Source organism: Panthera pardus, unplaced genomic scaffold (genome assembly GCF_024362965.1).
Source record: "Panthera pardus isolate Hobbes unplaced genomic scaffold, ASM2436296v1 HiC_scaffold_19, whole genome shotgun sequence".
NCBI lineage: Eukaryota > Metazoa > Chordata > Mammalia > Carnivora > Felidae > Panthera > Panthera pardus.
Window position 1 is genome coordinate 18,735,144 of NW_026526754.1, and position 27,780 is coordinate 18,762,923.

Here is a 27,780-nt window from a genome sequence, read left to right on the forward strand (position 1 = left end):
GTAGCTAGAAAATTAGGAATAAATGAGGCCTATAGAACACATAAATATCTTGGAAATGATTTGATGAATTTGGTATAATCTAGAAAAGTTGAATAGTTGAGTACACTTAGAACCCAGGAATCCAGCATCAAAGTATTTACCACGGATAATCTCTGCGGTGGATGTCCCAAGAGAAAGCGACAAAAATTATTCATAGCAATACTGTTTGTAATAGCAAAGCATGAAAATAAAACAAGAAGCTGAAATAAGGCCAAACGTCCAACCATAATAAAACAGGTCAAGGAATTCCATACATTTGCATACCTTATATCTGTATATTATATAATACCATATACTGTATCTTGCTAGATTTTTGTGTATATGTAAATACATATATTCAAATTCTTACAGAGAAACATTATACTCCAATAAAAAAATGAACCGCATGAACAAGGATAAATCTCAAAAGCATAATACTGAGCCAAAACCAAGATGCACAAGAATTCGCACAATTTGAATCCAATTCTATAAGGTCCAGACCCAGGAAAAATGAAGCAATGCAAATTTCAGGGATCCAAAATTATGTTGCAAAACTGTAGGGAAAGTAAAGGAAATAACCAGAAATTCAGAAGAATAGTTGCCTCTCAGAGAGAGGGATGGATATATACATGGAGAAAGGGGCACAAAAAGGGGTGAAAATATATCCTATTTTTTAAAGTATGTGCTTAGTACACTCGTAATTATTACTATTATTAAATTTTACACATACATTATATACAGTTTTGTTTGTGTAGTATAGTTCAGAAATAAAAGCAGAACAGGTAAACAGAAGAAGGAATGAATAATAATAATCTCAATGATTCACGTAAAGCAGAAACAGTGAAATGGGAAAATAAAGCTTAATTAAAGGTTGATTTTATAGGAAAAAAATCAGCATAAGAATCAAACTGATGACCATCCAAAAAACAGGAAAAAAGAAGAAAATCATGAAGTTACAGCCTTAGGAAGAGAAAAGAATTACCAAATACTATATATGAAAGAGATTTTGAAAATATAAAACTATTTACACCTCTTCAAATAAATGTTAAAATAGAGACATATGAATGGTATTCTTACTAAATATAAATTACCAAAAATTTACTCAAGAAGAGGACACCTGAAAAAAATCAACAATGGAAAATGCTATCAAAAATTGTCTCCAGGAGCGCTTGGGTGGCTTGGTCAGTTAAGCGTCTGGCTCTTGATTTGGGCTCAGGTCACGATCTCACCATTCGTGGGGTCGAGTCCTGCATCAGGCTCTGTGCTGACAGTGCAGGGCCTGCTTAGGATTCTCTCTCTCTCTCTCTCTGCCCCTACCCCACAAATGCATGCACGTTGTCTCTCTTTCTCTCTCTCTTTCTCTCAAAAATAAATAAACATTTTTAAAAAACTTTGTCTCCAAAAAATATTCCAGACACAGAAAATATCATAATCAACTTATTTCTTTCAAAAAAATATTCAAGAGAAAGCTTAATTGACATGTTGTATAAACTATTTCCAAAAACAGAGGAAAAAATAAAAGGTTAATCAATTACTTTCATGAAACCAGCATCATCCTGACATTAAAATCTGAGTAAATTGGTACACACACACAAAGAAACCAAAGACCAACCACATTTCTGAATATCAATACTGCAATCCTAAACACACATAGCAGCTGGCCGAACTTTGCAAAATATTAAAATTTAAAAATGCATTGGCACCAACTCTGTTTCGTTCAAAATGTGGAAACTTCGCCTTGGGAAATTACAGTTACTAAATTATAGCAAGTTTATGATAAGGAGAACGATTCCATGATAACCTTAGTAAGTATGAAAAAAATACCTAATAAAGTATAATACCCATTCCTTGTTAAAAAGAAAACAGTAAATGAGGTACAGAAACTTTAATTAATGGGAAACATCCTATCTACCTTTTATCAACAGCCACTGTCTTAATTAATGGTGAAACAAAGGGTAGCTTTATTAAATCAGAAGAAAGAAATAAGATACAAATGCTGGCTATCACACTAGTCGCTAGCACTTTCTGAAAATTCTGGCTAATAAAACTAAGAGTAGAAAAATACAGGAAATGTATAACTAATAGAAAGAACAGTAAGATTATTTGAGGATTATGTGACCAGAATGCCAGAAAGACCTGACTGAAACACATTAGACTGATAAGAATTCAGAAAGTGAATAATTAAAAACAAATACAAAAAATCACTCTTCTAATATATAAACAATAATAAACTCTATTCACAAAAGCAACAACAATTTAAACCACCTAATAATAAACCGAGGATCTCTATCAAGAAGACTAGAAAGATTTGCTAACACACATAGAAAAGAGTTGAAATGAACGAGGAGAAATAGATTCCTGAATGGGAATACTCAAGATCTCAAAGATGTCAACTTTCCCCAAAGTGATCTGTAAATCTAGTGCAATTAAAGGAAGAATCTCATCTGGATTTTATTTGGGAACTTTATCAACCGAAATAATCACAATATTTTGAGATAAGAATTATGAAAGTAGACTCAAATTACCAAACAATAAAATGTTTCCTAAAACCCCAACAATTAAAACCGTATGACAGAGAATACTCAAAAACACATTCATATTACTTACTATATGCAATAATTTCATCAAAGATAAACCTAGCATTTCAAATCAGAGGGAGAACAATGCGTCGTTTAATAAGTAGTGGTGTCGAAACAACAGATTAACCACAGCACTAAGCATATCCCTACTTCACACCATCCAGCAAAATAAATTACGGTTATATTAAGTGTACAAAAATTAATCCATAAAAGAAACAGAAGAGGCTTAAGATCAACGGTATAGGCTTTCGCACAAGGAGAACTTTCTCTCTACCTCAAGGAAGGAAAGAAGGAAGCAAAGGAGGAAGGAGGAAATTTAGAAAGTGAAAAAGAAAGAATCTTAAATAGACATATATCTAATCTAGTATAAATGTTTAAGTCACGCTCCTTATTAAAAAAAAAAAATCACAACTAACCAGAAAGAAATTAACAACTAACCAAAAAGAAAAAAATATCTTTTTTGTTAATGAATGCTATAGACAATGATGAAATTAATAGTTGTTTTAAATCTTTATATATCAATAAGAAATGAAAAACACCTCATAAATTACAGTTTTTAAGAACAATACCAGTAATGCTAAGAGCCAAGTAAAATAAACATGCCAGTCAAGGCTGGTAATACCCTCACTGCGTGGCAAGCAGATCCCTTCTGGAGAGCAATCGGCAGTATTAGCAAAAGTTTTTATCAAGGGTGTACTCACTGAACTTCCCCATAAACAAATTTATCATAAGGAAGTACCAGCAACATATACAAAGATTTCTAAAGAGAGCTTAGTTATATATGACTTAAAATAGTGAAAATTTAAAAACAAGCTAAATATGGAATCTAATAGAGTACAAGGTGATGAATTATACAGGACAGCATGTTGAAATGATGTTATAGGATACGATTAAATAAAGGAAATACTTATATTGCTTAAAAGAGTTGCACAGGGGTGCCTGGGTGCCTCAGTCAGTTAAACATCCAATTCTTGATTTTGGCTCAGGTCATGATCTCGCAGTTCGTGAGTTCAAGCCCCCATGTTGGGCTCTGCACTGCCTGTGGGGAGCCTGCTTGGGATTCTCTCTCTCCCTCTCTCTCTCTCTGCCATCCCCCCCTCATGCTCTCTCTCTCAAAATAAATAAATAAACTTAAAAATAAAATAAAATAAGAGAAAAGAGTTGTACAATGTTTTGTATAGTATGGCCATAATTTCATATTTAGTTTTATCATACATATACTTGGATATTCTTTATGTAAGTAGACAAAGATTAGGATATACATCTATGTTAAAAGTGGACTGCTAAATTAAAGAATCATGAGCTATTTTTTTCTGCTTTTTCTTTTTTAAAAATTTTCTGTGAGTATGTATGTGCTTTATAATCTGGTTTTTTTAATATATTAGGGAACAAATAATGGAGAGAAGAAACTAAGATAGTTGAGAAGACACAGGAGCACCTATTACTGTAGCGGATTTCAAACCTCTAGCCCCAAAACTATTAGTCTGAGGACCTGAAAATTTTTTTTTAATATTTTTTAACGTTTATTTATTTTTGAGAGAAAGAGAGCATGAGTGGGAGAGGGGCAGAGAGAGAGGGAGACACAGAATCCCAAGCAGGCTCCAGGCTCTGAGCTGTCAGCACAGAGCCCGACGCGCGGCTCGAACTCACGAACAGTGAGATCGTGACCTGAGCTGAAGTTGGACACTTAACCAACTGAGCCACCCAGCTGCCCCAAAGACCTGAAAATCTTCTAAAGAAAGTTGTAGAAGGATGACCGGCAGTATTTTTTAATCCTGGAAAATAAGAATTGCACGTAGAACAGAAACACATACCCTGATTTTCCTGTTCTACAAACTGCTAACTAGAGAGCTTTCTGTGAATTCTTGGCAAAAATCCTAAAAGGGGTTTTTTAAAGGTCAGTTGATAGGTCTATATTTAAGTATGGCAGGATGTATCAACACCAGCGCGGAACTACACAAGCAAGAATATTCTTGTTCTCAGTGCAACACTCACCTACCCGTGCCTATGATCCTGTGCAAAGCACAGGTACGGACAATGCTACAGCCACAGGACCACCTAGTAAGAAAAGGAGGGAAGTTGGAAGGGAAACCGTGGGCATTTTATAATTTCACAAGAGCTAAGTGGGGGTACCCAGATGAACAGTTTATTTTATCTTTTTATAATTTCTTAATGTTTATTTATTTTTGAGAGAGAGAGACAGAGTGTGAGCAGGGAGGAGCAGAGAGAGAGGGAGACAACAGAATCCGAAGTAGGCTCCAGGCTCTGAGACATCAGCACAGAGCCCCATGCAGGGCTCAAACCCCTGAACTGCAACTTCATGACCTGAGCTGAAATTGGACGCTTAACCAACTGAGCCACCCAGGCACCCTTCAGATGACCTAGTTTAAATCTTGGTTCTACCATCTGGTAGCTGTGAGTCTGTTTCTAAATCATTAATGGGGATTAAAAAAAATCAGTGCCCATCCCAGAAGAAGTACTAAATGAGATAATGTGAAGAATTTAGACAGTGTCTGATGTATAGTAAACACTCACTGAACGCTATTGTTACTGTTTTTACCATTAAGATCATCTTAGGGGCGTCTGGGTGGCTCTGTTGGTTGAGTGCCCGGCTCTCGATTTCAGCTCAGGTCATGATCTTGCAGTTCATGAGTTTGAACCCCACATCACGCTCTGCACTGACAGAGTGAACCTGCTTGGAATTCTCTCTCTCCTCTCTCTCTGTCCCTCCCCTACTCTCTGTCTCTCGTTGTCTCTCAACATAAATGAATAAACATTTTTTTTAACTTTAAAATTAAAACAAAATATTATCTTGAAAGAGAATCATAGGAAATTGCACTTCACTAACCTCTTCATGCATCAGCCAGGACCAGAGATTAGATTTCTTCAAAAGACCATACCATTTCATTACGTCAAAAGCAAACGGGATTTGCACCAGCTTCCCTGAAATATCATAACACCATAGACATGGCCACACAAGAGTGGGAGGGTCAGGGTAGTAAAACAGAAATGCCTCAAGATATCAAAGACTTTGCAATCTCTTCCACGTGTGATGATCAAGGTACGAAAACAAGCTATGACTTTCTGCCTAGTACCGAAATACACACCAATTCAGAGAGAAAATTAGGTCTCTCACTTGAAGAAGGTCCATATGTGTCTGCATCCCAGCCTCTCTGTGGTTCCCTTTATCCTTCTATTAACTACAAGACCCTCACCAAAGTCGGTTTCACCAGGCGCCATGCGTACCACACCCTTCAAAGTGAATGTGGTTTCAGGGAGCAACGCAGACCAGCCAATACAGCAACGTAAACAGTAAGACACTAAAATCTTACCCATTCACCTTTTGTCCTGACAGGAGGTTTGGATTTCCTTACTCAGTCGGACTTCCAGTAGTTCACAAATGAGTTTGGATTTCCAGGAAAAGTTTAGACATCAAATGTTTCCCATAATGTCAAGGCCTGTGGTATGAGTCGGTGAGGCGGGGCCTGATCCCATTCTTCATCACCAAGAGGATTAAACACGACTCGAGGCTGTGCTGAGCCTCACTGTCCTCCTTTAGTAAGTCTTGCATGAGAAAGCAATAGTGACGTCACGATTTTCACGCAACTCTCGGGTAGAGTCCGGCAAGATATCGTCTAGCTCACGTATGATGCACTCACTCAGAATTTAGTGAAGAAAATAGCCAGTTCTAGCATTTCAAGCTTTTTGTCTCCTTCAGTAGAGTAAAAGAGGCCCTCGCTTTCGATCCTTTCTTGGAGATGTTGGTGAAAGACTAAGCAAATGACTTAAAAACTGCGACCCAAACCCAAGACTCGGCAGTCCTTTGACTATAAGACTGCATTAGCTTTACTGATATTGCAAAGCCAAACACTGTCCACGAGTTCTGCCTGTAAGAAACCAATGTCCACTGATCAACTGATCAATAAAAGATATAGAAAACAGATTTGAATGTTAGATGCCCTGAGGAAAACTGAAAGACAGTCCTTCAAACTCCATACAAAACAGGTTGTCAAGATCAGTTTCAACGTTCATGTAAACGAAAGACCTGTATACATTCATTCTTTCATTACCCAGATTGCCTTCTGCATCCTGCATGGGCTGGGTGCTAAAGAATGAACAAGACAGAGAGAATCCCTGCCCCCAAAACACTTAAAACCTGGTAGGAGACTCAGAAAATAAGATAATAAATTACAACATATTGAAGTGAATGCTCTACTGAGATAAGAATGGGGTGCTACAGGAGCCCAAAGAAAACCCCTGATGAGCCAGGGAAGGTCTGCCAAGAGCAACATCCAAATTGAGACATAAAGGACGAACAGGATTTAAGCAAGCAAAAAGGTGGCAGGGTTGGTAACAGCGCCCCAGCCATTCAGAAAGGTATGAGTAAAGAGAGCATGTGGAGTGTTTCAGAAACCAAGAGCAGACCTCTGAACAGACTACAGCTGTAAGCAGAGAACCAGCAGGAAGTGAGAAGGGGTCACATCACAAAGAGCTAATACATCACTTAATAGTATTTCATCAGGAGACATGATAACATTGGTATTTCAGAGAAAGATCCTTATAAGCATTTGGAGAAACACTGGACTAGATGCAGAGATATCAGCTAAGAGGTTCTGGAGTGATCTAAGTCGTGGGAGTTGTCTTCTGAATTCAAGTGGGGAGAGAGAATATGCAGGGGAAAAGGACAGATTCAGGAAATAGGCAGGATGCTGATCCAAGAGAATATACACGGTGCCTGGGCAAAATAAAGGAGGCCATATTTCTAGCTAAGAGACCAATGGACAGAGGTACTACTGAGGCTAGGAACCCAGAAAGAGAAGCAAGATTTACACAGGAAGATCATAAGTTCAACTTCGGATATTTTGAGTGAAAAGAGTCCAAGTGGAGTTAGATGGATAGCCCTGGAGTCGAGGGGGGAAAAAAATCCAGGCAAGTGTCAGAGACTTGGAAATCATCCACACAGCCACTGCATCATAATCAGCAGAAGAACTCAAGTTCAAAACTGTAAGAATCTCCAAACTTGAAGAAACAGACAGCAGAAGATGGGGACACAGAGGCACCTCGGGAGTGGGAGAATCAGTCAAGGAAAACAGTTCAAGAGTAAGGGATGGAGACCCAACAGAAATGACGGCATCTGAAATACTTCCCTGCTCGCAACCCTGTGCTACATGCTGTGTGGGGAAGCAAACCACAGGCGTGATCTTAACACATGGCTGGTCTGTCAGTACTCAAGACCTGGGCTGCCCAAGAAGCAGGCAAATGACAAATCATGTCTTCAAGGGAGGCACCAAAAACATAAAATAGAAGCACGGTGACAGATGCATATTGGACAGACAGATTGGTGACAGACTCACCAATCAATGAATGGCAAGAACTGATGGGGTAGTAGATCATGTGATATTACGCCCAGGTCTTCTTTTCAGGGTCTACATGCCCATCCCCTCCGCGTGTAGCAAGATCTCTGCTGCAGAAGGTTCACAGCTGTGTCCCCCCAAGGGAACTGCCCTCTGCCCAAGAATACACCCCCACCCCTCCCCACTCACCGTGGGACAGCCTACCAGCAGTGTCTACATGGTACAGGGATACAAGGGCCCCGTTCCCTGCCCTCAGTTTAGGTCATTGCTGAAGGGCTATCACAGGTGCAGAGCCTTCGGTGGGACCAGGTGAGATCTCAACTGTAACGTGACTGGAAGTCAGCTTCTCCACCTGTCCCATCTTGCCTTCCTCACTTCCTTACGAGTGTATCTCACGAGAGCCTTCTTCAGTAAACCCTCTACCTGTAATTCTCCACTTCTGAGTCTGGTTCCAGGAGGCCCCCCTAAAATGCATGGTGTATATCAAACTAGGGGCCAAGCCACTGAGGCTAGAGCAGAGCCAACAGGCAGAGAGATGCAAACAATAGGGGCAGCTACAAACCACAGTTCTGTGTGTGCCCGTGTGAGAGGGGCTCTGTCACAGGCCGGATTCAGAGGATGGCCACTCTCCATTCAGTTATCAAGAGGGACAATGCCTTGAATGTTCCAACTGGCTTTAAGGGACTTTTGTGACCTAATCTATACAAGATCTGGTGGAAGGCAAAATGGAATCTTGAACGTCAAGGACAATCTGAAGGCATCATCTTAGTAAAGGGAGAGAGTAAAACCATACGGGAGGCGATAAAGGAAGCTCACTCAAGAGAAGGCCCAGGTGGGGTAAGCCCATCGGCTTCAAACATTTTCAATCATTCATTCAACAAATATTTATTGAAAAGCTTCCACGAACCCAGTAAAGTGCCAAGAGCTGGGAATGTCATCACAACTAATACAGACATGGTCCTGCCCTCGGAGAGCTTAGAGCCTTGCAGAAAACCCTGGAGCTGAGCTATGGACCCCTTTTCCCAATCAAAATGGTTCCAGGAAACCTAACAACATAAAATCAGATACGTGCAATAATTTTTTAGTGTAGAAGCCTTTTGTAAGTTTAAGTGATGCTACTTTCTTATAACTCATGAGAGCAGTAAAGCCAGCCTATTTTGATTAATAACAAATTTTTTCAATGAGGCCCAAGAACATTAGCTGTCTTCCTATTACGGCCTCAACAATTTATTTCTGCATTTGGTCTGCTTGTAAATAAGAAAGCAATCTTTGATTTGCTATAAAAAATGGTTGTGAGTAGTGTCAGGTTAGGTTTGCTTTGTTTTTATGATCTTGTCTCACAAGCTGAGGGTATTCTGCATTCTAAGTGACCCTAAAGTCTGAAAGAAGAAACAGAGGAAATGTCTGTTTTGTGGTTGACCCTCTAACATGTAACAACAACCCGCATTCCTTCTCTCAAATTAAAAAGTCAGGGCAGAATGGCCTGGTACTCTCAATAAACCCCAGTATCACCTTTGGTACAATACAAAGAGATAGTTATTATCACACACTGATTCTGACACCATGTCCAGAATATTCACCAACCACCGCCATTTGAACCTCGAGCGGTATTTCATTGAGTGGGTGCGTTGTGTTGTAAAAGCATATTTGCCTGTATAATTTTATGTGAGGAGATATAAACAGGCCTGAATTTTTAAGAATGCTGCACACCTAAAATGTTGCTAAAGCAGTGCATTTACCAGAAGTTCAAACATATGCCCAGAGATGGCAGGAAAAGCTATATTCTGAGGTCTACTCACCAAAGAAAAGAGTTGACCTGGCTGTTCCTTTTAATGTACTGAACAGCCCAATGTGTTAAAAGTGTGGTGTATAACCATATGTGGGCGTTAGGCCTTTAGCTATCACATTCTGAACAACAGTTTAAAAGACATTTGTGGCTGCAGTTCCAGCACCTGGCATTGTTCTAGGCACACGGTAGACATATAATAAATGTTTGATCGATGGACTATTTAGAAAATGACTGTTTTTAAATAAAATTCAAATCCAGAGCTTGTAGAAGCTCCATGGCTTGTCAGTAAGGCCCACGACGATGCCATTTTTAAAACACTGGACTAGAAGACAAGGAAATGAAAACCAGAGAGGAAAATTCCCTGACGAAGAAAATGAGAATAGGGTGGTGGCCCCTTGGTTGGGGAATTCCTGGCATGGCCGTGTGTGCCCACCACGCTCAAGAATGAGCCCCGTGTGCCAGAATGCCAAGGCCTGGCCGGGCTCCTGAAGCCCTTCACACATGCAGACGAAACGAGATGACGACACCCCCTAATAAGTGAGGTTTATTTGAAGAGGTGGCAGACTCAATCGGACGGAGAGACTTCAAACACAGAAGAGATGCCATTGTACGGTAGAGGCCACCAAGGCCTAGGGGACACCGCTAACAGCACACTGTTATCAAATGGTAGCCTGTGGACCAGAAACCTGACTGTACCGATCAGGATTCAGTCAAGGAAGCAGAACCACTAGGATATACACCTTAAAAGATTTATTGCAAGGAACTGGCTTATGTGGTTGGTGGGGGGGTGGGGGTGGGGGTAGGGGGCTGGCTAGGCAAGTCCAAAGTCCATAGGGCAGGTCATTAGGAAGGGCAAGCTGAAACTCCTCCCAGCTGAAGCGGTTATCCACAGGTGGAATTTCTTCTTGGAGTAAGCCCCAGTTCTAAAGGCCTTTCAGTTGACTGAATCAGGCCCACCCAGATTATCCAGAATAATCTCTCTTAAATGCAACTGATTGTGGACTTTAATCACATCTACAAAATAGCCTCCCACCAAGACCTACATTAGCGTTTGACAGAATGACTAGGGACTGGAGCCAGCTAAGTTAACACATAAAACTCCATCATGTCCATTTACCAATAACACCATAGTGATCTGTCCGCCATACCTCTCCTCTCGGAAAAATGCTGGTATGAAAAATCCTTAATGAAGAACTTCACTTACCTCCTTGTACTCAACTTAGCGAGATCTTTTTGTTGACCAACCCCTTTAGAAAGGTTCTGTATGACTACATTATAGGTGTTCTACTCTTTTCTCCAGCTAAATTACTGAAGATGTCAGACCCAACTGTCGTAGGTCAGCAGGAGAGGGCTTTGTAGGGTTTACGGAAAATCCCTTCTTTTACAAATGTAAGTCCAATACCCACTATCTACATGACAACTGTCATCCAAATCATCCAAAGTAGCAGAGCCTTGTGCAGAACCAGGGGAATGGAGATGGCTGACCCAGTCTCTAACATCACCCCCAGATATCACATTCATTCTGTCTACATTATCATGCCCAAGATTCTTCAAAGTGTTGCCCGCAGAAGACGTCCCTGCATCCACATTCCCACATCCCCTTGCTCACCATCATACTGCAATCAGGTCCTCCCTCACCCACCACCAACACACTCTATGGAATAGATGCACCCTAAGGAACCAATGACTCCCTGGTTGTTAACTCCAAAGGCCACTGTAGGCCTTTTATCTTGAAATGCAATTTCCCAATGCCTTCCGTAACAGCAAAGCCTCCCACCTCTCTTGCTAGTCCTTGTAAATTTGGTGTCACTTCTCTCTCTTCTTCTATCCTTTAAATGTCCATTTTCTCCAATATTCCATCACGGGGCCCTCCTCAGGTTTACACGTTGTCTTTTGGCTCTAATGATGATCTATACACTAATGATTCCCAAACTCCCAGAACAGGTGCCCCTTCTGAGCTTTAGGCTCACATGACCATGGCAGTGGACATCTATACATGGATGTTCCACAAACACTCTGAACTCACTGTCCTTTCCACAGATTCACTACTTTCAATTAATGCTTCTTCCCAGGCTCTCTATCTCCGTGACTGGTTCCACTATCCACCTAAGAGACCAAAATGAAAACCAAAGAGTTATCCCTCAACTCCTGCCTTTCCCTCAATTTGAAGGGATGAGGGGTGGGTACCATTCATTTCCTAACTTCTACTCCTCCGTAGCCACCACATCTTTTAAGAAGCCTTCTGTGCTCCCACAGAACCCCATCTTCCCCCGTATTAACACTTTCCCCATTGCCCTGTAAACTGCCCATTTTCTTAACTATATCTCCACGAGACCACAGACTTCTGGAGAACACAATCTCACCATTTCCCTAGTGCGTGCCATATATTTGGTGTTCTATGAATGTAAAAAGAACAAATGAAAGACTGTGCTACGAATTCAGCCACATCTATACCTGTCTTCACCATCCAAGAGATGAGGAAAGACCTATAACTTTGGACTCTAAATGTGTGTCTCTAATATGTCAGATCTTTGAAAACTACCATGCCTGAACCATTCCTTAGCAAGGAGCTATCTAAACTCCTTTCAAGGACAGTTTAATCCCCTGAAGAGATGATCTTATGCAATGAAGAATGGCTTGACATAGAAGTCTACCTGAAAATAAGCTGGTATCTTCCCACAGACGACAATTTGAAATAACTTTCAAAAGATGGGAGAATCACACTTCCATTCAATATTCACCAGGTGAATCGATTCAACTGAACCGATAAATTTTCTTTGCAGAGATCTGTCCCTTCTAACACTGGTACAGAGATTCGAGAAGTTGTATCACTGATCATCTATTCTGCTGTTACGCATTTGACAGGAATTGCCTCAGGTATGATTGGTGAATAGGGAAACGATGTCAGTATAACAAGTAAGTTGTGTTGACTCTTGTGTTCTTTTTCCTAGCTTGTTAATATTCTGAAGCAATCATAGGAAAGCCCTGTCACAGAGAAAAAGAAAGACTGAATGCTGTATGAAGATCATAGAACAAAGCTGGAAATGCATTCCAGTGCCTTCCTTTAATATGAGTGGTAGCAGACTGTGGCTTTAAGAACCACTATGATTTCCACTATGTTAACCTGCCAGGCGAAGCTAGAAGTTACAGATGAAGAAGCTATGAAAACGTTTCTCCCAATAGAGATGAATGACGAGGGCTATGCTCTGGGGAGGATTTAATTTTGATGAAAATGGTGTCTTTTAGAAGCAAATGCCCTCGGCGACCTACAGAGAGGAGGGAGGTACAAACCCAGTCTGAATGCTGTGAAGGATAGACTGACCTGTTGAGGGCAAACACCAGCCAGGTGGAGATTTAACCAAGCTGTATTTTTATTAGTCACTTCTGGTTTTGTTTCCGGTTACAAAGTTCCATAAGTTCTCAGCAGTCTGCCTCAATCCTGTTTTCCCAATAAGCCCGTATCTTCCCATATTTTTAGTGTGTGATTTTGCAGAACACGAGGGCAGAAATGCCCATGGTCATCACTCTTGCAGAGTTGATTTTTAACAGAAGTAAATTTCTTTCAACAAAACTAAAATTAACCTATTATTATTATTATTTATCCTATTTGGAATGAAATGCAGTATTTACACGCACACAAACATACACATAATCACACACACATATGTATTAGATATGGATGGGTGCATGCATGCCTATCAACACCCCCACCCAAAAACAAGACATAGGGCACATTTCCTGCTTTTAGGATAGAACCTTGGGATGCATACATAAACTGAATGTTGACAAACCCAAAAGGAACTATCACTGTCAAGTTCATCTTGGCCACAACTGACTTTGTCTACGGATAGACAGCATTCTCTTTGAACAATTTTGCCCAAGAAGTAGAGAGAGACCGCCTCCACAACTGTCAGCTAATCACAAGGGAGGGGGTGTAAAACACCACCCAACAGCCACATGGAAAGCCACATGGTTGAAGCTTAGATGCGATCAATCCTTCTAATGAATAACAGACTGGCTCTCGGGAAAGAGACTCAGCCACACTTCCTTCCAGGGAGAACTAAGAGCTACCCATACACATGGTGTTGCCACCACTGAGAGATCACAAGCTGGGGAAGAAAAGAGAACAGAAGGTAACACTCAATATGAGGATAAGAAAGGTCAGCCAAGGTACTTTATCCACGCTTAATTCGGTCTTCTGTTCACTGACTCTGTCAACAAGTATTTGAATGTGCAAGGAGCTAGCGACACAGAGAGGGACAAGACAAGAGAACCAGGTTCCTAATTCCCTATGTCTTCCTGATACCCAAACATTTAGCGAATAGATTAACTAAATTTCTGGGGTTGCAAACTCTAATGCCTGCTGGAGCCAGGTAAGTAATATACGAGTGAAGCAGAATGGGTACGCGGTACCAGGGAGCATTGGGCCAATGATAAACTAGAGATCACATGTACCATCTAAAGGTACTCAAATCCATTTTTCTTATCTACTGTGGAGGCAAAAAAAAAAAAAAAAAAAACCACAAAAAAACAAAACAAAACAAAAAAAATAGATAGCCCAAACCTGTTCACAGACTGCCACTTTATGACCGTCATATTTAGCAGAATGTAGACCTAAGCATCAGGATTAGCATTTCATTTTGTAGCCAGATACCTGACTCTAAGAAGATCAACCAACGTTTAAGATCACCTTTCTATAGGCGATGGCTACAATACACCTTCTGGTGAGATGAGAAGTCTTCTACAGGGGAAACAAAGTGGAACCATCTGTCAAGGTCCAAAATTTTGGAAAGTGAGCTTGACTCTGTATTTCCTCATTATGAAGAGTGCCATTACATACATTTTTTCATTTTCTGTACCTATTCCGTAAAAAAAAAAATTCTATCTGAGGACGGTTTACTCTTTAAATTATCTGAAGCACCAAAGAGAATATGAAGAATCTCTACAATCCAAATCACATCTTCACTACAAAAGGTCAAGGATAATGTCAGTAGACACACAGGTACAGTGCATCAATTACAAATATAATAGTTCTCAGCCCACTCAAGATGCGGTTTCTTAGAGGTTACAAGAAGCCATTTTATATATACTTGAATATAATAGTCAATTAATGTAATACCATAAATGAGAATAAGATCAGTTTTCTTCTTTTTTTTCTCTCAAGGTCAATCAACGTACTACGTATTCCAAGATCTGTCCTCAAATCAACATCCTATTTTTCACACACACAACAATGTACAGTTAGAAATATATACGCTAGAAATGTACAGCTCCCAGCACTTAATTGTTTTTCAAGCTAAATTTGGACAACAAATTAAATTCTTCAGTATAGGTTATATAACACAGACACAGACTACGAAAATGTTGACACTGGTTATACCCTTGTAATGCAATTTAGCCCTTTTAGTAACGATGATGCCAATAATCAGCTATGGGAAAACTATTTTACATCTAGTACAATTACCTACTGTCACCGAGGTAATGATTATTATTGTCCTGTTCTCCAGTAAGAACTCTTGAGGTGCTAACACAGTTCCAAGGCCAGTGTGAAAACTCCCCTTAACCGACTATGATTACCAGCGTTAAGGAGGATAGTTTCAAGTGAACATTAAACAAGAAATTATCCCCAGAAGGTTCATAAGTTCCAAACTTTAAATGGAGAAATACTGACAGCTCATCATACATCCTCTTAACACCTTCGGGATGCACTCAGGCAATGGGAGCATCTCTAGGTTGACTCAGTATCAATGGACAGAAAAATCCATACTCCTAAGGAGTCGAGTTTTGCCCCTGAACAGTATCGACTCTTGACCAATATCCTAACAGTGCTGCTGATACTCAGGAAAGTCCAATCAGACCTCCCATTCTGCTGTGCTTCAACTTTTGGTTTCAGAAATTGCTCCGCCATCTTGAAACAGACCAAAGTGCTTGCACCACGCACTGGCCTTGATCTGCCAAAGTTCTTCACCAGGTTTCTACCCAACTTCACCTTCCTTATCAGCAAAAGGATGAGGAAGGCAATAGGGCTAAGAAGAGGTCAATTTGCAGAGGTTCTTTCAAAGACTTCCAAGGACACCCATCTGTCCCATCGGAGCCCACTGGCTGGTGGTCCATGACTGGGCCTCACCAAGTCCACAATCTTCCAAAGACCCTGGTCACACAGGACGCCAAGAGCTAATTTGCCTGTTCTCCATTCTTCTCCCACCGCAGCCAGCAAATCTGCCCTCTGAAAAGCTTCAGCCGCCCAGAGGGCCCAGGGGGAAAAGCTCATGGTAGGTGAATCACCCCTACAGTCTCTCGTGGGTGAATCACTTCTGCAGTTTCTTACCCACTAGGTTAATTTCACCCTTTTGGAGTGCTCGTCTCGATTTAGTCAGGAGCCCTGAGAAGCAGGGCTAGGGTTCACAGATTCGTGTGCAGGTAGCATAGGTCCAGGCTGAGCGGTGACGCTGGTTTCTTGGAGGATCACTAGGCCTTCTGGTTGAAGACGTCTAGCCTCTTAACTTCCTTATTCTGACACCCATCTTGGTTGGGGCCAACACCGTTTTGAACGCATTCTCCCCGGGGTGTGGGGCTCATTTCTCCTTCTGTCCACTCGTCGGGAACCCAAAAGCTGGAACAGCTGTGTCCAGGGCCAGCTACAACCCAGCTCCCGGAGGCCACGGCTATTCCTCCGTTGTTTCACAGATGCCAGACTAACGTCTTCCTTGACCACTTTTGAGACGCTTTCAAAGTCTCCCAGGATGGCCACTACCTGTGTGGACCTGGGTGGACCCGGAGACAGGTATCCACTGAGGGTGACGCAGAGTGTCGAGAGCACGGCTCACATCCCACGTCCTCCAGCAACATGTTACCACCCACCTCTGACTTCCATGTTCTCTTCCCTTCCACACAGGGCCCTCTGCAGCGCCCCCTCTCGCCCCCGGCGTGCACGACACCCGCAAGGACCGCCCCCACGCCCCGGCCTGGAGGGCTTCCCAGCCCGTGGCGGGGGCAGCAGGTGGGGGGAGGGGGGAGACGGCCTGGTGGCCCCGGGGAGCGGTTTGGCGGGTGTCCCCCGTACCCCCACCCGGCCGCCCCCACCCCCACGCAGTCTCCCCCCAACCCCCCGGACCCCGCCTGGCCGCGGCCGGGCTCCGCTCCCACGCCCGCCCCCCTCCTCTCCCGCGCCCCCGGCCCAGCCCGGGCCGCGCACCCCCCGCCCCGCACCCTCGCCGGCCGCCGCGCGGCCCCCGGCATTCCCGGCACGTCCGGCGCCGACTTTTACCTGTACTTTCTGCACTCGAGGCGGCTCGTCGGGCGAGAAACACCTCCCCGGGACCGCTACCTCCCCCGCCCCGGCTCCGCCCGGCTTCCTCCTTCCCCTCCAAGGCCGCAAAGTAGATGGAGTAAGAGAGTGTGTGTGCGAGAGAAAGAGAAAGAGGGAGCGGGCGCGGGCGCCGCGGGAGGGCGGGCGGGCGGCGGGCGGGAGGCGCGCCCGGCCCCCGCCGCCCTCCGGCCGCCGCCGCCGCCGCCGCCGCCGCGGGCTCGGCAACTCCGGCTCGCGCCCGGCCCCGGCCCCGGCCCGGTCCCCGCCGCCCGCCGCCCGCCGCCGCCCGCCGCCCCGCGGGCCGGGGCCGGCCGCGCCCCCGCGTCCCCGTACCTCGTAAAGGTCCCCAGAAGCCATGCCAGGCTGCGGAACTTGGCTCGCCGGGTGTGCGCGTCTGCTCGCTCGCGCCCTCCGTGCGTGTGCGCGAGGGGGCCAGTGTGCGCGTGTGTGTGCGCGCGTGTGTGTGTGAGTGTGTGTGTGGTGTGTTGAGTAAACTGTGTTTTTGCAGAATGACAGGCTTGGGGGCTGCCTATGCGCAGAATCAGAGCGGGCGGCGGCGGGGCTGGCGTAACCGGCAGCGGCGGCGGCGGCGGCGGCGGCGGCGGCACGAGCGCGGGCAGCAGCGACGGCCGCGCAGCGCGCCCGGGAGGCACCGACGCGGCCCGAGCGCCGCGGCCCCCGCGACCCGGCGACCCGGCGGCGGTGGCTGCAGCGGGCAACGGCTCGCCCCGGCGCCGCCTGCAGGAAGCCGCCCCGCGCCCGCCGCCGGCCCGGACGCTGCTGCCACTGGGCGAGTCCCCGCCCCCCGGGAGCCCGGCCCGGCCCCCGGGGAGGGGGGGGGGGCGGGGGCGGCTGCCCGGCCGCGCCCCGGGGGACCGGTCCCGGAGTCCGGGAGCGCCAGGGCCCGCCCCGCCGCCCCGGGCCGGCTCCGGAGGCGGCGGCGGGGCTCCCCCCGGGGGTGACCGGCCAGGTGCCCGCCGGGCGCACCCGGCCCCGGGGCCGCGAAGGGGCGGCCGGGGAGGCAGGTAGAGAGCAGCGGTGGCCGGTCTCAGGGAAGGGGCCCCAGCTGGGCTCAGCCGACCGGGGGCCTCACCTCTTACCCCACCCCACCCCCCCCCACCTACCACCCCCCAACCCAGGGAGGGAGTGGGCGCCACCCCGGGAGACCTGGCCCCTCTGGGGCTCTGCAGCCCCTCCCCGGCTACATAGCCCCTCCCTCCAGTCTGGTTTGTAAGACGTGGAGGCCCCAGGGAGGAGGGACGACATGGCCCATGCAGAGGCGCCAAGACAGCACCCCATAAACCCTGGAAAGTCTTTAGAGCCAGGCGTGGCCTCCCTTCAACAGCCGCCTCCCCCCATTCATTCACTCATCCACTACTCAACAAACATTTTCCAGTCTACCCAACTACACGGGTGTCCGTAGACAGGCTCAACCGGGACCCTGCCCTCAAGGGACTTTGAATCCAAGAGGAGAAACTAGCCTCACAGACGTGAGGAGGATTCAGTCGTGCCACACAGAGGAGTTCCTACTATGTGCCAGGCTCCAGCTCGAGGTATTGAAGAAGCTCCCTGAAGTCCAAACTCCTTAATCAAGTCGTCTCTTCCTACCAAGATCCTGGATAAATGGTCTCCCTTCTGTTTAAAGACTTCTCTCTATAAGAGATACGTTAACTCAGAACCTGGGAAGACAGGCGGTTCTGAACTCGGAAGAAAGGTCTTCCACATCCCAGCCCCCAAAATGCCCAGTTGGTTACTTTCCCCAGATGAGAAATGGACGTAATTCACATCCTTCCTCCTTCATTTCCTCTGTATGAGACTTTGGACATGTCGCTATACTCATCTCTAAATGGGAAATGGTGATAAACACCTAAAGTGATGTCAGAATTAAATAGGGGATCTATGTGTATAAGAAATGGCATATAGCAGCAGAACTCAATAAAGGTTATTCGTGTCTGAATCTGGACCCTGAACTGCCCTTGTGGAAAGATGGTGAAGGAGAATGTGTGACAAAGAGAAAAGGTTTAATCTAGAAGCTGTCAGACTTTTAAAGGACATCAAATTTTTCATTTCAAAAAAAATTTCTTAGAATCTGAACCACAAAGTTTTCACGTCTGGCTCATTCTAGGATACGTGAGTTTGCATATGCTGTTCCCTCTGCCTAGAACGTCCTTCCACATGGAATCCATCTGGAAAACTCTTCCTCTTCCTGCAGGGGCTTGTTTATCTTTGTATCACAAGCATCTATCACTATTCCTGGCAGAGAGTGAGCACACAATGCATGTTTGTCAGGCTATGCCAATACAACAGATTTTATACCAATTTCTAGTTAAAATCCCATATTAAAACAGTGGGGGAGGGGGGGAGAAGGGTGAGTGTGTGGAAATAACAAAGTGTATTTGGTTTAAAAACTGTAGAAATAGTTATAGCAATTCTCTCCCCTTTTCATACTATTTTCCCAATGGTTATGGTTTTAAATAACAATAATAAATAGCTCTCAATCTGTAGGTCACAAAACAAATTTTAATGATCCTTAATTTGTACTTGGGAATGAACGTGCCACCATAGCATGAGGATGTAATTTGGAAGTAGAAGACAAGAAAGAAACTGGGTTTGGAAATAATCTGCTCAGCCAAATTTGAATATATAATCAGTAGTTTTATAAAAACACCAAAAACTTGACTTGTGCTGGCCAAATGCTCCCTGGGAATGTGAGCACACTTTGAAAAACCCTTGTCTAGACAGCAATTGTTACAGAGTTCACAGAAGAGGATATTCACTGTGGATTGGCATGCTCAGGGGATAGCTGATGAAAGAGGTAGAATTGAAATGCATCTTGAAGACTCACAGGAAAGGAAGGACAGTGTTTTAATTTGGGAAAGAGGTACGAGTAGGTGGTAGGCAGTGCCACAATGGGAGGGGTGCTAGAAAACTAGAAGATTGATCCGTGGAGGTCATAGGACATTGGATAGCAAATGCAGGTCAGTCATGGAGAGTCTTGGATGCCAAGCTAAGAGGTCTGCAATTTAGCAAGTCAGCAGTGGAAAACTGGTGAAGACTTGCAAATCCATCAAAAACATGTGGCAATCAAAAGGGTGCTTTAGAAGACAAATTCTGGAAGAAATATGAGAAATGGACTGCAGAGGTTGAGGTTAGAGGCAGGGAGACCGATTGCCGTCGTCCACGGTGGTGGCAATAGAAATGAAGAAAACTGGACTTGCAAGGAAGAACCTCACCAGCCACCAACTTTCATTATGGTTATTCCACTTACTTCCATAAAGCATTTGATCCAAATCAACGGGACTTGATGACTAACAGGATGTGTGTGTACGTGTGTGTATGTGTTGGGAGTTGGGGGAGGGGTCAGCAACTAAGGAAAGAAAGGATACAGAGATGACTAAGGTTTTAAACTGAGTGACTGAGCGACCCATCCGTCATAACATTGTTCTATTTTGAGCTTGCCTCCAGACCATTGCTGGCCTCCAGAAAAGCCAGATGCTTCCTGAAGGATGAAGGGAAGGTTCCTCATCTTCTGTGGGAAGGTTGACCCAACCAATGGAAAGTTCTGCTCCAGGTTCTTCAGATGACATGGACCCATTGTTGCTCATGGAGAAGGGAAGATACCTACAATATTCCAAAAACTGGGATAAGCTCTTCGTGCTACTCATAACTCAGGGACAAGTGATAAAACTCAACTCAAACTGATTTAAAACAAACAATTTATTGACTCACACAGATAACAAAAGGATAGAATTGCTCTTGGGGTTGGCTGGATTCAAGATCTCACAGGATATAACATAACATAACATAACATAACATAACATAACATAACATAACACATAAAATTCCTAGGCAAAGGCTCTGCTTGGCTGATTGTAGATCATATGCTCTTGTTTTGACCCAATTACTGTAGTCAGTCACTGAAAGTACTCTGTGATTGGCCAGCTTAACTCACACACCCACCTACGGGGCAAGAAGAGTACAATGATTGGCAGCTTTACTGGAATTACATGATTGGAAGTGGGGATGAGCAGAAGCCCAAAGGAATAGGAGAAAGCATAGTGGGAAGATAGACATCCACTATCTGGAGGAACAAACCTGGGGCAGAATGAGGACGTAGAAGCAAGGTCAGTGGCTGCCTAGAACATGACCTTGCGATGGAGCAAGACCAGCCAGTTTAATAGCCAAGGACAGATTGTTTTCACTGCCCTGACAGTGGATTACAATGTGACAATGACATGAGACATGAATCTTGACTGCCTGTATAGTATGGTGGTTTAACATGTAGACCATAGAGTCAGAAGGCCTGGGTTTGAATTCTTGCATCACCACTACTGGCTAGATGCTGTGAGGTTCTTGACTTAACCATTCTGTCTTTCCATTTCCAAATGTATTTGTTATTTTTTGCTGCACAATCAACTACCCCCAAAACCTAGTGGCTTAAAACAAAAGGTTTTTCTTATCTCACAGTGTCTGTGTGTTGGAGATTCAGGAGCAGCTTCAGAAATCACTAATTTCTGACTTATAGTCTCTTCTGGGGTTCCAGTCAAAATGTTGGCTAGGACTGCAGTTATTTGAAGGCTCGACTGAATCTGGAGGCTCTACTTCCAAGATGGTGCCCACACAAAGGAGCTTCAACTCCTAACCATGCAGATCTCGTCACAGCGTTGCTTGAGTACCCTCACACCATTTCATCTAGTCCCCAAAACCCAACAAAATAGAGCAAAACTGCCAAAGCTTCAGGTCTTTCTAGAACAGAGCCCCTAATTAAGCTGATGTGTTGGTCCATGCTAACCTTGTTTGTTGCAGAGGCGATCTGTAGCACGTCAGACTGTACGACTACGGATGTCGGGTCCACACCACTCGTGTTAAAGATGAGAAAACTAAGACCTACATTGGGTGATCCCAGAGAAAGTACAAGGAGGAAGTCACAATGGCTTTGGGCATCTAATCTTAGAAGCTAAGCACTATCACTTCCACCATACTTTATTTTATTCTTTAGAACTAAGCCACTATGCCTAGCCCCAACACAAGAGGAGGCAAACTGGCCCCCACCTTTTAAAGGGAGGGCTATCAAAGAATTTGTAGGCATATTTTTAAATCACCCCACCACACCTGTAAATTGAAGTGATAAATACCCCATAGAGCTGTTTTAAGAATTAGATAAGATAATCCATGCAAAGCACATACCACTACAATACGGGCTGAATGATGGTGTTTGTTATAATTACTGTTAAAACTACTAATACCTGGGGTGCCTGGATGGCTCAGTCAGTTAAGCATTCGACTCTTGATTTCAGATCAGGTCACCCTGCTTGGGATTCTCTCTCTCCATCTCTCTCTGCCCTTCCCCCCGCTCACACCTGCTTGCGCACACACACATTCTCACTCTCTGCTCTCCCTCTCAAAATAAATAAACATTTTAAAGAATAATAAATTACCTTTTAAAAAACCTACCAATGCCAGTTTCAAACTTGATATGTATCACTAATATCCTTGAATGTTCAAGATTCCTATAGAAAGTCATTAAATCAAAACCTTCAAAAGGAATATTTTTCTCAAGCCATACAGAAGCTCTTGTTACTAATTAAACTTTATTTTTAGCATTAATTGAAAAATATTTTACTTCAATACTAAGAATAATTGAAGTAAAGTCATACTTATCCAGTGCAACATGCTAGGTATGATTCCCACTGAACAATACAAATTACGCCTTGCCCTCACGATGTTTACAGTACAGTGAGGAAACAGACAAGAAAGCAAAATGCACATATAATATTATTTCAGGTATTGATATGACGTACGAAGAAAAATAAAGCTAAGTAAGATGACAGAGAGGAACTGAGATGGGTGCATACAGGGACCAGGAGGGGGAATTGGTTTAGATAAGGTAGTTAGGCAAGACCTCACTAAAGTGGTGACATTTGAGCTGAAACCTGAACAAAGTGAGAGAGAACACAAATCAAATCAGAGGGCAGAGAATGTCAGAGGGAGAAAATAGCAAAGACAAACCCCTGAGGCTGAAGAAGCTTGGTATGTTCGAGGTCCCGCAATTAAGCCAATATAGGTGAAGAGGAGGGAACTCAGGAAGAAGTAAGCCAGAGAGCTAACCAAGGTCCAGGTATATGTTGGGACTTGTAGGCAAAGAATTTGGATTCCACTCTAAGTGAAATGAGAGGTCAGTGAGGGGAGTGGACAAGAGAATGGCATGATAGGATTGGCTCCTGGGTAAACAATGGAATGGAGAGGGACAAGAGGGATGCTGGACAGCATTACAGAAGTCCAGATGTAAGATCCTAGTGTCATGGCTTAAGAAGTATGGCATCAAGATGGGGGGTGGGGGTGTGGAGTGGTTGGATTGAGGGTACACGGGGATATATGTATAGAAGTAAAAGAATCCTAAATTTTTGGTCTGAGAGGCTAGATGAATGGAGGTTCCATTTACTGAAATGGGGTAAATGGGGGGGTGCATTTTGTAGGTGGTATAAATCATGGGAGAGGGGAAATCAACGGTTTATTCCTAGGACATGTTAATTTTGAGATGTGAATTAGGTATGCAAATGAAGATGAAGGAATATTCAGCATGTAAGTCAGAAACTCAGACTGGACATGTGGTAGGAGTGGTCAGCATACCAATGGCAAGCAAAGGGACAAATTATGGTCACTGACGGACTGGGCGAAGACCCAAAAGAGAAGAGGGCCTAAAGCCATTTAGCATTAAAGATCAGGAAGAAGAAGGTGAGGAGCCAGCAAAGAAGTCTGAGAATGAGGGGACTGAAACAGGAAGGAAGCAAGAGAGTGCTGTGTCCCAAATCCAAGTGAGAGACAGAGGGCTGATCATTAAATGTCAGTGAGAGTTTGGGTGAAAAGAGCACTGACCATACGACTTGGCAACATGGAAATCTCAGGTGACCCTGATGGGACGAGGTTTAGTGGAGCAGTAAAGTTGAAGTGTAAATTAAAGCGAGTTGGAGGGAATTTGGGCAGAAAGGAGGTGCAGATGGTGAGCACAGGTGACTCATTCAAGGCCCTTTGCTATAAAGAGCAGAGAAGTGGGTCAGTAGATGGAGGGGAACACTACATGTGGGAAGGGTTTTTAATATAGACAATATGACAGCACGTCTGAGCAATGATAGGAATGACGCACTAAACAGGAGGAAATGGTCATGCAACAGGAAGAAGAGAGCAATGCTGGAACCGAGTCTTTGAAAAGGCCAATGGGGAAGAGATGCAGAAGGCCAAAGTGGAGGGGTTGGAAGCGGGAGTCCCTCTGTAGTGGGTTGAATAGTGTCCCCTAAAATTCATGTCCACCCGGAAACCTAGAATGTGACCTTGCTTGTAGATGTAGTTAGCTCAGATGAGATCATATAACATTCAGCTTGTCCCTAATCCAATAACTAGTGTCCTTATAAGACGAGAAAATAGAGACTGAAACACATCAAGAGAATGCCATGCGACGATGCGAACAGAGATTGAAGCAATGTGTGTATAGCCAAGGAATGCCAAGGATTGCAAACAACCACCAAGGTGGCCTTGCCAAGACCTTGATTTCAGGCTTCTAACCCCCAGAGCTGTGAGAGAATACATTTTTGTTGTTTTTAGCCACCAAGTTTCTAGTAAGCTATTCTGGTAGCCACGGGAAACTAATATACCATCCACCAAAAGAACAAGGAAGTCCAAGCACACGGATGTAGATGAAGCTGTTGGCAGGTTTGGAACCCATTTCTCTTATTTCTGTATTCTCCATGAGATAAGCCATGAAATCACCAGATGAAAGTGAAGGGAAAGGAAAGTATCAGATAGGGGAATGTGATTTGCCTGGAACAACATTGGTTTAGTCTGTTGTCTCCCAAATCTATTAATAGTATCCCCTTTCACTCCCAAAGGTACCCATATTTAGACAATAAATGTATGGTGTTTCTAGTATTTGATGTTTGAGGACAGATCTAAAACTATAAGAAGTCAGGGCACCTGGGTGGCTCAGTCAGTTAAGTGTCCAACTCTTGATTTCAGCTCAGGTCATGATGGGATGGAGCCTCCCCTCCCCCCCATCAGGCTCTGCTGAAAGAGTGGAGCCTGCTTGGGATTCTTTGTCTGCCTCTCTCTCTGTGCCTCCCCTGCTCACTTGCTCTCTCAAAAATAAACATTTAATAAAAATATGAGAAGTCGAGTCAGAGAGAAGAGTAGGATTGACTAGGAAAATAGAGTGGCATTGTGGGAAGGTACTGAAGACCCACTGGATATTTGTATTAATAAGTTAACCAACCAGTAAACATGGTGGTGGTTTATCCAGTCACATTAGTTGTTCAGGGCCAAGCTGGGTGTTGGGTTTAACCAAGGTTGGAATTAGCCAGGTGTGTTCAATGGAAGAAGAGAGGGGAAAGGGAGTGATAACAGGGGGGCTGCAACGGAGAGGATAAAGACCAAGGTGTTGGTCAATGGATTGGAATAAAAATTGATGGAGTTAGGACTCTGGAAATGGGGCAGTCAGTAAGGAAGGCTAACCACTCTTGAGCAACTACCTTGGGCTGCATGACCATCCTGTTTCCTTCACTTCTTTCTTGCTTCCTTACTCATGCTGTATGGACCTGCTGTTGTATCAGGAGGATGGCAACAGGATCAATTTTCAGAACCTTGAAGACATTAAGAAGAGAGGGTGAATCTGGGGTGAGAACTGAGCGGGGGATGGGGGGGAAGACCACAGTTACTGGGGCTGGGAGGGGGGCTGAGAAATGAGGGAAAGAGAGAGAGAGAGAAAAAAAAGACCTTCTGGAAAACCCAACCAAGATATTCTTTGACCTTAAAAGAAGGGAAAATGTGTTGAGCTATTCATGACGTCCAGTGATTTCTGATAAGAAAGTGAACCTGCCATTCCTTTTAGTCACTACAGGCAGAACTCAGTTAATATATGCATGTTGTATCATTTTATCATTTCCACAAGGTAAGAACCATTGGTCCCCTATCTTAATCGATGCAAGAAGAAAAGGCCATGACCCAAGGGACATGCTTTACAAGGGGCAGGTAGAGCTTCTGTGGCCTAAAGTAGCCCAGACTCCCTGTGGGCAATGTGTACTGGGGGAAAGATTTTTTGCAGAGACCATCGCAGGAGAAAGAAAACCCAAGTATTTGATCCGGAGTCTTAACTAAGAAATCTTAGGGTGGGAGATGAGTGGATTCTAGGAAGGAAACAATATCAAATTTTTAGGTGTGTGTGTGTGTGTGTGTGTGTGTGTGTGTGTGTGTGTGTGTTTTGTAAGGAGAAGGAATTTGGACTTGTTAAGCTGAAAAAATTTTAAAACACAGGAATTCACGCACATAAAAATAACACACAAGCTCGCACTCTGTTAGCTGCCAGAGCAATCAACTTATCTAGAATCATGTAACTTCTAGAAAACTCTCCAGTACCCTGTGAGAGATTGAGTGAAAAAGGCAAAAATATCTTAGTATTATTAAAAAAAAGTTTTGACCATATGGATTCCTGAAATGGTTTCAGTGGCCCCAAGGTTGACTGGACCACACATTGAGAATTATAGTTCTACAGAATCATGTAAAATCTCTTTGTTATAGGTAAAAATGCATCTTTGAAGATTGTACAGAAATTTTTTCTTTTAACTAAATACATTTAAGCTGCATTGCTCTTACATCTTGGGAGGGGAGTGTGCATGTTCTCATTCATAAAGTTCCCTCAGAGGAGCCCAGAATAGAGGCCCAGAGCCCCCTGCACAGGACCTGAGTGGGCCCTTTGCCACCACAAGCCTCTGGAACACAAGGAAACCCAAGGAAACACAACCAAATGTACTGGTGAAGCCCTACAGGAAAATTTCTCCTCCCCTTCCTTCTCCTTCTCATTTTTCTCTTCTTTTTTTATTGTTTTATAATATGAAAATTCCAAATCTACGCAAAAGAAAAAGAACAATGTAGTGAACTGACATGTACCCATTACCCAGGTACAAAAACAACAGTCCAAGGCCATTCTGCTTCCATCTCTATCACCCCATTCCCTCACCCCTCAGGCTAGATTATTTTAAAGCAACTCTCAGACATCCTCTCATTTCTTCTGAAAATGTGTCCATATGTATCTCTAAATGTTCGAAATGTAACCACAATACCACCACCACACCTAAATTAACACTAATCCCTTCATATCAAATATTCAGTCAATGTGCAAATTTCCCCTGTTGTCCCATAAATACTTTTTGACAATTGGTTTGTATAAATCAGCATCCAAACGTCTACACATGCACGTGTTTGCTATGCCTCTTAAAATTTTGTTAAACTTTAGGTATCTCTTTCCTTTTTATTTTCCTTATAAGTTTGTTGTTGGTGCTGTTAGAGAAACTAGATCATTTGTCAGTAGTGTCACTTAGCATGTACTTCTTTCCCCAGTAGTTCCTACATGTGGGTAGCTAGATCTAATCTGGGTTTGTTTTGGGGGCAAGAGTGCTTCATAGCTGGTGTTGTGCACTTGCCATAAGGAATATGTCTGTTTATCTTCTGTGATTTTAGCTGCCACCGATGACTCTTGGCTAGATTCATTTCATTGGGGTTGCAAAATGGTGTTATCTATCATGTCTTCCTTATTTATCAATTGGATAATGCCATGAACTCTTTCCTGATCAACTCCTTGGTTGTCCTAAGATATTTTTGTACAGGAAAGGCTGGCTAAAAGCTTCATTCGTTCCTTTTATTTATCAGTCTTCCAAATCACGAGTTGGTTCTCCAAAGTCTCCAAAG

At 43.8% G+C, this 27,780-nt stretch overlaps 1 protein-coding gene across 1 annotated transcript in view; it reads right to left on the reverse strand.

The window, feature by feature from the left end:
- Window positions 1-17,756, reverse strand: part of CDYL2 (chromodomain Y like 2) — a 162,027-nt gene extending 144,271 nt beyond the window's left edge. The window contains exon 1 of the mRNA XM_019413110.2: window positions 17,383-17,756. Coding sequence (XP_019268655.1) covers window positions 17,383-17,406 — 24 coding nt within the window. The 5' untranslated portion in view covers window positions 17,407-17,756. The remainder of the gene's footprint in view (window positions 1-17,382) is intronic.
- Window positions 17,757-27,780: the final 10,024 nt, after the last annotated feature.